The sequence below is a fragment of the Arvicanthis niloticus genome, chromosome 1 (assembly GCF_011762505.2).
Source record: "Arvicanthis niloticus isolate mArvNil1 chromosome 1, mArvNil1.pat.X, whole genome shotgun sequence".
Classification (NCBI taxonomy): domain Eukaryota; kingdom Metazoa; phylum Chordata; class Mammalia; order Rodentia; family Muridae; genus Arvicanthis; species Arvicanthis niloticus.
Window position 1 is genome coordinate 47,140,441 of NC_047658.1, and position 12,073 is coordinate 47,152,513.

At 43.4% G+C, this 12,073-nt stretch overlaps 1 protein-coding gene across 6 annotated transcripts in view; it reads right to left on the reverse strand.

The window, feature by feature from the left end:
- Sv2b (synaptic vesicle glycoprotein 2B) overlaps window positions 1–12,073 on the reverse strand; it is a 171,216-nt gene that overhangs the window by 25,968 nt on the left and 133,175 nt on the right. For all 6 annotated transcript variants that reach the window (XM_034495595.2, XM_034495603.2, XM_034495588.2 and 3 more), the window contains exons 5-8: window positions 8,078–8,211; window positions 6,763–6,852; window positions 1,166–1,276; window positions 266–354 (exon numbers count right to left, since the gene is read on the reverse strand). In XM_034495595.2, the coding sequence (XP_034351486.1) occupies window positions 266–354; window positions 1,166–1,276; window positions 6,763–6,852; window positions 8,078–8,211 (424 nt within the window). The remainder of the gene's footprint in view (window positions 1–265; window positions 355–1,165; window positions 1,277–6,762; window positions 6,853–8,077; window positions 8,212–12,073) is intronic.

Here is a 12,073-nt window from a genome sequence, read left to right on the forward strand (position 1 = left end):
GAGAAGGCAGATGTTTTGTCCATAGGAAGCCTACAGGAATTCTGCAAACACAGCAATAAGACTTAGCCTGAGGTTAGAACTCCTCCTGGCTGCTCTGAGGTTTCTTGTTGGGAGAAGGGGTTTCTGTTCATAGAAATACCTAGATTGTGTTGCTTGTTACTTGTGGGCCAAAGCATTCACTCTGAGACAAACTGCACCAGACCAAATTATAACCCTCAGTCTATAAACCAGGCTGCTAAGAGACCAACATGAGATAGAACCTTACCTTAAGGCCATGGTGAACCAGACCACAGCCAGAATCAGGGTGTTCATTCTGTAGGGCCCCATCACACAGTACAAGGCGTTATCCCAAACCTAAGATGCACATCAGTAAAAAACAGTTAAAGAGAGTGACAGGTGACAGAGAGAGCACATTTCTTAGATATTTTAATAAATTGCCTAGGACACCTCAGAAGAAGGAAGCGGCCCATCCTCCTCCAGAAGAAAGAGCCCTGCTTATAAATAAATAGTCATCCCTTCCTTCTGGCCAGCTTTGAACATCAACATCCTTGTAGTATTTCCCCTAGAAACATGATACTTTGGTAAATGTGACCAAAAGCACATCAATTTGGAATTCTAAGGTATTCAGTGACCTGCAGTAGTCAGTTCTACCCCCACTACCCTGCAAGCAGGGTGACATTTCAAATATTTATTGACCATAAAGCATGAACCCTTCAAGTCTCAGGAAAAGCTAGCTGGCTACCTCAGTGCTCAACAGCTGGCTTGAAAGACTCCTGCAGAAATGAAATCACCCTTAATGGTTCCTTCCCAACGTCACTTAAAACCCTCAGAGTCATTTATTTTTATCATATCTTCCTTGCTATTTAATTATTTAAGGAGAATTTTCTGGAGAGAAGGATGTGTTCAGAAGGGTGTTTACTTAGACTATCAAAACCCAGGCATTGAGAAAGAGCAGCAGCAGAAGACACTGTGGTTTAAACACTCACCTCTCTAGATACAGGGCAAGTTTAGAGGGGGCCCTATCAAGAGCAGACACCTTCCATGGGTTTGCCTCCTCTCCATCATGTCATACTGCCTTAGTTTAAGGATGCTTGTGAGGCCTTTATTCTTCACCCGCTCCTTTAGTAATAGACTCCTGTGGAGCCCGTGTGCTCACAGATCATACCTGTTTGAAAATGGTCATGAACCTGACCAGCCAGCGCTGATACCACGTTCCTGTTGAACTCTGAATCTCAATGAATTCATCCATTTGCTTGGGAGTTTTGATGTGGGAAACCTGGAAAGCAACGATGATGTGACTATCTCAACACGATTTATTTATTTATTTATTTTTCTAATCGTTTAATGTAATTGGCTTTATTAGATTAACTGGAATTTTTTAAAGTGTTTGACAGTCCTCTGGTTACTATTTGCAATGAAGATTTGCGTGGCAGCTCTCAGTGAACTTCCCTCTGTGGATATGTCTGACTGCAAGCAAAATGAACTATAGTCTTTTCAGGAAATCAAGCTGTTGAGAAACGTGTGTTACCAGGTCTATAATATGTTGCCTGACTAAAGCTGTTATTGCATTAAAATTCACACTTCTATTAACTAGTGAGTATAAACATTAGGAAAGTTTAGAATACAGGTAAGCAAGAAAGTCGCGGGGGGACACTGCTACTTAAGATGTTTTAAAAACACAACAGAATTTGAGAAATCATGGCTTCCTGGACATCCCAACTTTCTTGCTAAAATGAGAGTTGTGAAGTCACGTTAAGTGAAATAGGTCTGTGTTCCCCTCAAATGATAAAAAAAAAAAAAACCTGGAAAATCTAACATAAACAACCCTCATTTGTTATAATAGTAGCTTTCATGTCAATGTGGTTTTTAAACTGATCATTGAATTGTAGACCTAGTCGGTGCTAAGGATACCATGCAAATTCCTCTAGTAGAGTTAGCCAGGTCCACAATGCAGACACTCTTCCCAAGTTCATAGGACCAGAAGAGCATGCTCAATAAAAGTCAGAAGCAATTTCTATTGGTCTTCTAACAAAGTGATTGAATTGAGATAAAATAGATCCAAGTTCTCCATTTCTTTCTTCATTCAATAAACTGTGAATGTGAAGATGCAAAGGAGAAACACACAGGGATGGAGCTAGATAATCTTCAGGATGGCCAGGTGCCCACTCAACAGCCTCATCTGTACTCCCAGCCTCCCTTCCTCTGGGGTTAGCCTGGGGAGTAGGCAACAGTCACAGAAGGCACTGCAGAAGGACTCATCAGAAGCGGGTGGATCAGAGCTACCAATCATCTAACTCCACTGGACATCAGAGCAGCAGCTGCTGCCAGAGGAGGCCAAGGGGAAAAGATGACAGCAGATTTGAAAGCCCCTTATAAAGCATGCTTCAAATCACCAAAGTAGTTGCTGTGGTGTAAATTTTCTTTGCTTTGCTCCTTGAGGGTGTGTTGATTTCCAACACAACTGCTCGAATATTCAGTTAATTAGAACACTTTCTTTGGTGCCATGGAGAAGAGCATTTGGCCTGTGTTTCTGTTTACCCTGACGAAGTTCTTAGTAGAATGCTCCAAGACCCAGACCCTCCAAGGTTTCTCTGCAGGGAAAGCTTCTAGCTCTGCCTGTCCAGGTGCGTAGGAGGACCATCTCGGAGCTGCAAAAAGCCTGAAGCTCCTGGGTCAAGTGAGAGGTGAACACTGGACTGAGCCACTGGACTGAACAGCTCCAGGGCTCTTCTGGTGTGTGTGGCTGAGCACAGTCATGAGTGCTTTACTGAAATGAAGGGGACACACAAGACCAGCTGGTGGCTCTGCCCAGGTGGGTCGCGTAGAATATGCCAAGCTGCCTGAGGTCAGTCAACTTTCAGTTCCTTCTTTCTTTTTTACTTCCTTCCTCTTCCCTTTCCTTCCACCTTCTCCTTCATTTCCCCTTTCTCTCTCTTCCTTCCACTTTCCCCTCTCCTGCACTTTCTTCCTCTGTCCCTTCCTTCTTCACTTCCTTTCTCACCATTCTCTTCTTCCTCTGCCCCTTCCCTGCTCCCCTTTCCCTCTTTCCTGAACTATCCAGTTTTTCACTTCAGCATAACTCATGATCAACAAGTCAGTTTGGAACACTGAACCTATAACCTTTAAGTTTCCTATTAGGTTAAAAAAGAAAGAGGAAGAGGAAGAAGAAGAGGAGGAGGAGGAGAAAGAGGAAGAGGAGGAAGAAGAAGAAAAAAAATCACTAAAAGCAGATTCAAGACCCCAAGGTCTAAGAAGTGGCATACAGGGTAGGGTAAGAAAATCTCAGAATCCGAGAGGCCTTTTCACTCTGATCTCCACGGGCTTCCTTCCCATTGTGCCCCCATCCCTGACATGAAAAACTCTGGTCCTGAAGTAAACAGCTTAGCTTTTGCCTTTAAAAGTTGGGGTGCTTGTTTGTTTTATCACCTCAAACTTCATAAGCAAATATGAACTAGCTGATTGGCCCAGCTTCACCCTGGGGAAGCTCTCCCCTGAGCTCCCACAGTGAAGTCCCAGCCATCTCTGGGTTGGAGCTGCAGACTAGCAAACCACTTTCTGTTCAGATAAAAACCTGATTGTAATGTGCCTGATCTTATCTCTTTGCACTTGGCCAAGTGAGAATGTGGGATCACTTTTCTACAAAGGACAGCCAGTCTCACAAGCCAAGCCAGGTTTCCAGAAGTATTCCTTACAGAAGTCACAGTCCAGTTGCCCTAGGAGAGGCTTATGTGTGAAAGGTGACCAAGTATAAGCTGAGAATCCAGTGAGTATAGTCTCAAGAAATGAAGAATACACTCAAACACGTGCATGCACGCACGCGCGCACACACACACACACGCACACACACACACACGCAAAATGGAGTGGAAAGGAACTTTCTATCATGATACCTCTTAGAAGAGTCTACAGTTGTGAGAAATCCATTTAATAAAATATATGGGTTAAGCAGGAATCCTACAGACACATTCAAACTTCAAAGACCAATGCCCTACTATACAGGAACCAAGGAAGTTTTCTCTGTTTTGCAGCATTTGGGGCACAGTGTGGAGGAGGACATCAGTGCACAAAAAGGTTTAAAAAGAGGGAAATGTCAGGAAGGAAGGAAGGAAGGAAGGAAGGAAGGAAGGAAGGAAGGAAGGAAGGGCAAAGCTATGTGTTCTGATATAGTTTCCATTATCGTCAACTTTTCAGCAACAGCACCAAATTCGCAAATGCTTGCTGCAGGTGGTGGGTGGGAATCTGAATGTGTGTTCTATGCCAGGCTGATATGGTTCAAAGTCCATTGCCACTGAGGTGGATTCAGAGACTGGAGGAAGAGAGATGGCTAGGAACACACTTTCCAGGAAGAACCTGGAGCTCGGACTTGCCCAGGCTGTGGAACAAGAAAGGGGAGCTGCAGGAATGATGGCAGTGGGCAGGGAGTCTGCCTTAATGCCTGGCTTCTGCAACTCTAGCACTGCTGTGCATCACAGTCCATCAGACATCAGACAGAGAGAGAGAGAGAGAGAGAGAGAGAGAGAGAGAGAGAGAGAGAGAGAGAGGAGGCTAGAAGTCTGGGGAGAGCCATGAATCTTTAACATCCTCTTTCAGAGTATTTTTTTTGTTTGTTCTTCATAATACATTTTAGTAACAGATATACTGGTCCCACAAAAGTACAAGTAAAGGTATAAAGGTAGCATGGAGAACAAACAGAAGTAATGGTGGGTGGCAAGGATGGGGATGTCGCTAATATATACGGTAGACATATTTATAAATATGTGGAAAACGATTTAAAATTAAAAGTAAAATAAAATGTCTATGTTAGGAACATTCAAACCGGGCAAACATGCCATTAAGCAATTTTCTATAAAGACAGTAATGAACTAACTTATGAAAAAATGTATGTCATAACATTTTTCACAGCTGTTAATATTTTGTCATACTCCAAGGCAGGCATTGTTTCAGGTTCTTTGTTTAATCTCTGCAATAATATCTTCACAGAAACATTGTCTGCCTTTCCCCATGAGGAAACTCAAGTGCCACCACGTGATTTCTCCTAAGAATCCAGCCCTTTAAGAAGGAAAAAGTGGGTGACTGAGAGTTAGGTGGGTACTTGTCCAGAACAGCTTCTCGGGAAACACCCGTCTGAAAGGGCGTTATAAGCACAGGTGTGAAGAGCTGCCTGGGCCAAGGCTTGATGGCGTCTGGCTACAAAGTATGACCAACAGGAACATTACATCTTCATGGAAATCACCACTGCCTGCTTCTTAAACCCAGGTTAATAGCCAGTGCTGATAGGATGGAGAGAAATGGGTAGCTGGCTACTTGTGGTTTGGAAAGGTTAACATAACTCTAATGAGATACAACTTGGGAATCCATCTCAAGGTTCTATATAAATATTTAATGTGTGTGTGTGTGTGTGTGTGTGTGTGTGTGTGTGTGTCTGTGTGTGTGTGTCTGTGTGTGTGTGTAATGATTTAACTAAAAAAGAGGCCATAAATTTGAAAGAGAGCAGGTAGAGATTTGAGAGGGTTTTGAGGGAAGAAAAGGAAGGGGAGAAATGTTGTGATTTTATTACAATCTCAAAAAGTTAAATAATAAAAATAATCAATGTCATTTGAGCCAGAAATTTTATTTCTACAGAACTTGAAGAGACAGGCACTGTATGGGTGAGGAAGTTCATCACAATGATATTTATAGAAACAGGCAATAGAACAGTATAAATGAGCCTGTGACATTAGGGACGTGCTGAAAATGGCGTTAATGTTCCAAGCACTGACATTCATTAAAATGACTGTATCATTCATTAAAATGATAGTATGAGAGGCTAATGGAGAGAAACACTCGCTATGGACATATGAGGCGGTATCCAAAATGCTAGTGCACGCAGCCAAATACAATACGCAAATCTTCATGTGGATGTATGTTCCCGGGAGTATAGCTAGCCTTTTCATTTTCTAAATTCACTCGTTTTTACTTTTGTGGGAGGGGGTACAGATGGATGTTGCCTGCTGGTGAGTCTGTACATCACGAAAACACCTGGTACTCATATAGAGGCCAGAAAAAAAGGATCAAAACCCCTGTACTGAAGTTACAGTAAGCTATCGCGTAGGGGCTGGAAACTAAACCCTGGTCCTTTGCAAGAAGAGCAAATACTCTTAACCACTGAGTCATCTTTCCAACCTCAATGTGTTCTTTTATCCTTTCTTGATGGTTGTGTGTGTGTGTGTGTGTGTGTGTGTGTGTTTTCTTACTGTGGGCTCTGGGGATCAACCTCAGGTCTTCATGTTTGTGCAGCAAGCACTCTACTGACTGAAGCACCTTCTCAACATTCCTTAGTTAATGGTATTAGAAAATGATAATAGAAAAAAAAAAAAAACCTACCTCGGGCTGGCAAGATGGGTAAAATGATTCTGTGGGTAGAGGTGCTTGCATACAGCTTGATGACCTGAGTTTGATGCTTGAATCCCACAAGGTGGCAGGAGAGACTCCTGACAGTTATCCTCTGAGATATATATATACGTATATGTATACATATACGTATATGTGTGTATATGTATGCGTATACATATACGTATATATGTGTGTGTGTGTATATGTGTGTGTATATGCATGCTGTGGCATGCATTTACCTGTACACATACACACACGCACACACACACACAACACAAATAATTCTGATAAAGAGATCTTTCAAGTGTGAAAATGGTAGGAATATTAAAGGAATACTTTTCCTTCAGTACAGTGATAAAGTGCTTCGTTGGTCCAGGCTAGCACACTCACCGTGAACACCTTCTCAGGGGTCCCCTTAGCTCTCATGTTTGTGTCATGGACTTGCTTGAGAATCATCCAGGCTTCATCATGTTTGCCCATCTGAAAAAAATACAAAAATAGAGACCTGAAACTTCATGGCTGCCTATGCCTCTTTTTCACTGGGATGGAAAGACCTCCACTCCTAAACAGTGCGCTGGGTCTGAAGGATCAGACAGGGACCCACTAGCCACAGGTGAGGCCTATGATAACCTACAGCAAGTTCCCAATCTACACTGGAAGAATAACTAGGTTTTGGCTTCAAGGGGTAAATGCCACATATTGTTATAACTACAAAGTTGAGTGGATCATGGAGCAGGAGCCATACCCCTCACTGATGAGATGAAGCAAAAAGTAATGCATTCTGAATAAGGTCCTAAGTATTATCCCCACACTGGCGCTGCCCTGCAGAGTGTGGCCTTATTCAGAAAGAAAGCTGCTGCAGATGGAATTAGTTAACATCAGATCATTTTGGAGTGGAGCAGGTCCCCAACCCAGTATGACTGGTGGCATCCTTCTGAAGAACAGGGAAGGAACACCCTTGCCTGCAGGTTTCAGAAGGAGCCCAGCCCTGCTGGTACCTTCATTCTGTGCTTCTCATTTACGGAACTGTGAGATAAATTTGTTGACGTCAACCTCTGACACTTTGTTAGGGCATCCATAAGAAAGGTATAGGCAAAGGTCGCATTTTGCAATGACCTTGGTTAAGAACTGTCTGATGTGTGTGACTCGTAAGTGAGGAGCAAGAGAAAGCTAAACATGGATCATCCTTGCAATGACCAACGACGAGGCTGATCTAGGGACTGAGGATGTGGGAGATTGAGTCCTAGCACCTGCCACCAGCTCCCACTTTCTGACTTCTGTAGACACAGAGCAGGAAACTCATCACCAGCAGCCTTCTAATGGGTGGAGGCCCTACAGAGCTAAGAGTCCTGGAGGCCCTGAGATAGTGACAAGATTTAACAAAGACTTCACTGTGGCCATATAAAAAAACAGCATGCGTGAAAATATGACGGATCTCCTATTCGGGACCTCTGTAAGAAGACAGTACCATAAGGCAAGCCAGGACCTGTCCTTAAGAACTCTCCGAGCCTGAGGGAGGATCCCTACCTACTGCACTATGAGCTCCAATCCGTGACCTGCCACCATCACCAAGAGGAAGGGAGCCAGATTTAGTGATAGGCAAGGTCATCAACAAAGGAAAGTGTGCAGCAAGCAACAAGGAGAGGACACACAGCTGGGGACTGAGTGAACTAGGCCAGGACTCCTGTGGCTGGTAAAGACTCACCTCCAGCAGGAACCTGGGGCTTTCTGGCATGAACTTCAGGGCCACCATGGACACAGTGGCAGGCAGAGCACAGACGATGACAAACACTCTCCAGCTGTGGAAGTGATAATTGGTCCCCATGCTGAAGCCCCAGCCTGTAAAGAAGCAGAAGGTTTGTGGAAGGCTTTCTTAGTGTAAACTCACACATAGCATGAAGTAATGAGATCATCATGATATTTTCATCCCAGCATGCCATGTGCTCTGTCTGTATCCATATCCCATTATCCTGTCATCTGCCCCCTTCCTATAGTCCCCTATGTCTTCCAAAACTGTCCCTTTCTACTTTCACATCACCCATAGTTAAATCTGTGCTGTACACATGAACAAAAATATGTGATACTTGTCTTTCAAAGCCTGGCATGTTTTTACATATAATAACCTCCAACTTCATCCATTTTCTTGCAAATGACTTAATTGTGTTCTTCATGGCCGAACAAGTCTTCATTCTGTATCTACACCACATTTGCTTTATTCATTACCTGTTGATGGACACACAGGCTGGTTCCATACCTTAGCTACTATAAGCCACGCTGTGGTAAACACAGATGTGTACCTAGCTCTGTAATATCTTAACTTAGATTTTGGGGGGTATGCAGCTAGGAACGGTATACCTGAATTGTAGGTAGGATAGCCCTGGTTTTATTTTGTTTTCGTTGGTTTTTTTTTTTTTTGGGGGGGGGGAGGGCATCTTCTGCTGTGATTTCTGTAGTGGCTGTGTGAGTTTACCCAAGCATTAACTTTTACCGTTCTCATGGATAGCCCAACTTCCCTTTTGTAAGAAGCTGCAACACAATGGTAAGATCTTGGGTTTTTGTAAATAGGCCAGAGTTCAAATCCTAAGCACATCATTGTCTCCGTGGGTCTTCACAGCTGCAGAATGCAGGTCATGGTCCCCTGTAGGCTTGCCGTGCTCGCCCTTTCCTGGAAACCCATAATGACTCATCTGCTTCAAGCAGGGTCCGACATTCTTAGAAGTAACTTAACTACGTAACATTTAGTGTAAGAGCTGCTGAATAAAACCGATGAGTTACTTTTAAAAAGCAAGGGCTGAAGTGACAACATCCTTCAGGGCTTATCTGAGAACAGCCCACTCGGTATCTCAATAGAAAAAAGCCTAAGAAATAAATGCACTCACTCTTAACTTTTAGAAGATAGTAACTACTTGGATACAAAACCTCTAGTTCTTTAAAAAACAAAACAAAACAAAACAAAACAAACAAAACAAACAAAACAACCCAACACTATGGCTAGTTCAGGTGGTGGGAAGCTTACATCCTGAGATTTCTGATTCCCCACCATGCTTCAGCTTGTGTTTCCATAGTTGACTTCTGACCCAACCTGTTCCTAAAGACGTTTCCTACTGCACATACAACTGGGCAACTATAGCAAAGGGAGGCCAGGTGGTGAGATGCGGCCCCTTGAGAGGGCACTCATACCTCATGCAGTGTGCTCCGTTAGAGCCAACCCTCTTCTCGCACAGCTTGGTCAACCCTGTCTCACTGGGTTGGTTTATTCATTTTAATTTTAATTAAAAAGCCCTTACTTCCTCCTGGGAGTAATACTAGTCAAGGAAAGATAAAACCATAGCATCATTTCCACATTCTCGACTCAGGTCCAAATACAGTTCTGGCATCATTAGAAGCCAAGTGGATCAGAACTTCCCAGGGAGTCAAACTCAAATGGATGACCGGAAAGAGGGACTGACATTGGTATATTTAGAAGATATCCTGCATCAGAAAGACTTTTTCTTTATGATAATATAGGTAAAATATCTAACATCCATTATTCCTTCATGCTTCTGTGGCTTTTCTGGCGATTTTTAGAAATTTGCATTACTGTGTTCATTAGGCACATCTTTGGGTCCTTAAATTGAATAGAATTAAATGGCGAACTGCCTCCAAATATTTGGAACAACATTAATTCAGAGGCATGGATTGCGCTGCTGGCTGATCCTTCTGCTTGCCCTACTTTTCTCTGTCAGGATTCCACAAACATCTGGTGGGGCTGACGACAATGAGAGCCATTCTTCCATCATATACACATTTGTTTTTAGTGTTTGCTGGGCTGTCTCAATGAGTTCTCAGAAGGGAGACAAGGAGGAAGAAGACGAGGAGGAGGAGGAGGAAGAAGAGGAGGAGAAAAAGGAGGAGGGGGGAGGAGAAAGAGAAAGAAGGATTCTGAGTTTTGTCATTTACTTTCTTAGTGAATTAGTTGCCCAAATTTCTGGATCCAGGACTCCCATGGTTCTTTCTTGCAAAAGCAACTAAACAGATTATACAAGCTGTACATATACAAGCTTCAGTCACCTTCTAAAGTCACGCTTCCCATTTGCTAGTGGACACGTCTCAGATAGTCTGAGACATGCCATCAAATGTCTTTCTGCTGTACATCAAGCATCTGGTCCTGGTAAAATGATGCTTAAAGTAGATGATTGCTCTTGTCGTACTCTGATTCTGCCAAAACTTGTCTAGAATAGTTTTCCTCCAAGCTAATGCCTGCTTTGATTAAACCTCTACTTCTAAATTAAAGTATAAAAGTCACAGATTTCATACAGGCATGAGAATAAAGAAAGTTTTTATCCATTTGGGGTAAAATATTTAGCCACAAGCACTATTGTCAGCCAGCAGTGACCAAACAGCAACCACGTGGGTCCCTCCATATGGCCTCTCATTTGGTCTCATTTACTCTACACCAGTCCTTTAGTACATGACTGTAATCCCAGCAATTAAGACACAGAAGTAGGAAGGCTACCATGAGTTCAAGGACAACCAGGACTGCAACATGAAATCCTGTCTAAAAAACAAAGCCAAAAAAGAACCCATGCATTCAGATGTGAGTGTGCATGTGCCTTCGTGCATGCGCTGGCGCGCACGCGTGCATGCGTGCATGCGTGCATGTGTGTGTGTGTGTGCCCCTGTGTGTGTGTGTGCCCCTGTGTGTGTGTGTATGTGTGTGTGTGTGCCCATGTGTGTGTGTGCCCCTGTGTGTGTGTGCTCTTGTATGTGCTCCTGTGTGTTAAGGTTTATAAACTAATTCAAGTGGTAATGATTACTGTGACTCTTCTCTCTTCTTACAGCTTTCATTCCTACCCATCCTTCCCCATTTCACCCACTGTGTTGCAGACACATGGCATAGATCATACTGACCGCACCCCCTGAGCACACTTCCATGGGTGAAGAAGGGAGTACTTCTAACCTAGCCAGGACCTGCATCCTCCAAGTAAATGATGACTGGTTAAGGTGAGAACATGTTTTAGGCTGATTCAACCAGAGGAAGCCATGGCCGCACTGTTTGCTGTCTGAGTTGAAAACACGCTTCCTTTGTACCTGTGCTCTGTAAACAGATAGGGTAAAATGCCTACTGCTTCCAGGATGAAAGTGGGCCCCATTACTGAGATCATCTAGAAAATATTCTCAAGATGGTTTGCACCCTGGGAATCACTGTACTTCAGGCTGGTAGGGAGTCTAAAGTGAATTCTTTTCACTTCTTTCTCCTGTTTTGTAAGCAATAGAAGTATGGCTGTGAAGACGGGGTGCCAAATCCCCATTTGACACAACAGCACTAATCTACTCAGACTGTACTCAGATTTATCCAGAACAAATCTTATTTTTATCCAGATTTGTCCTCACCAAATATGTTTTTCAGTAAGTTCGTGTACATTCGGAAGTAGTTTTATAGTGCTAACACATTTGGATTGGTTAACAGGGGGAGTTGTCTTATATAAAGAATGGCAGCATCCAGCCTATGGATACTGCTTCCCTAATGGGGCCACCTTGACTGGCCTCAGAGGGAGAGGATGTGCCTAGACCTGCAGTGACTTGATGTGTCAGAATGGTTTGGTACCCATGGGGGCATCCGCCTTCTCAGAGAAGGGGGAAGGAAAGATCTGTGCAAGGTGGGGCTGGGAGGAAAAGGAGGCTGGGATCAGGACATAAAGTGAATAAATAAATTAACTAA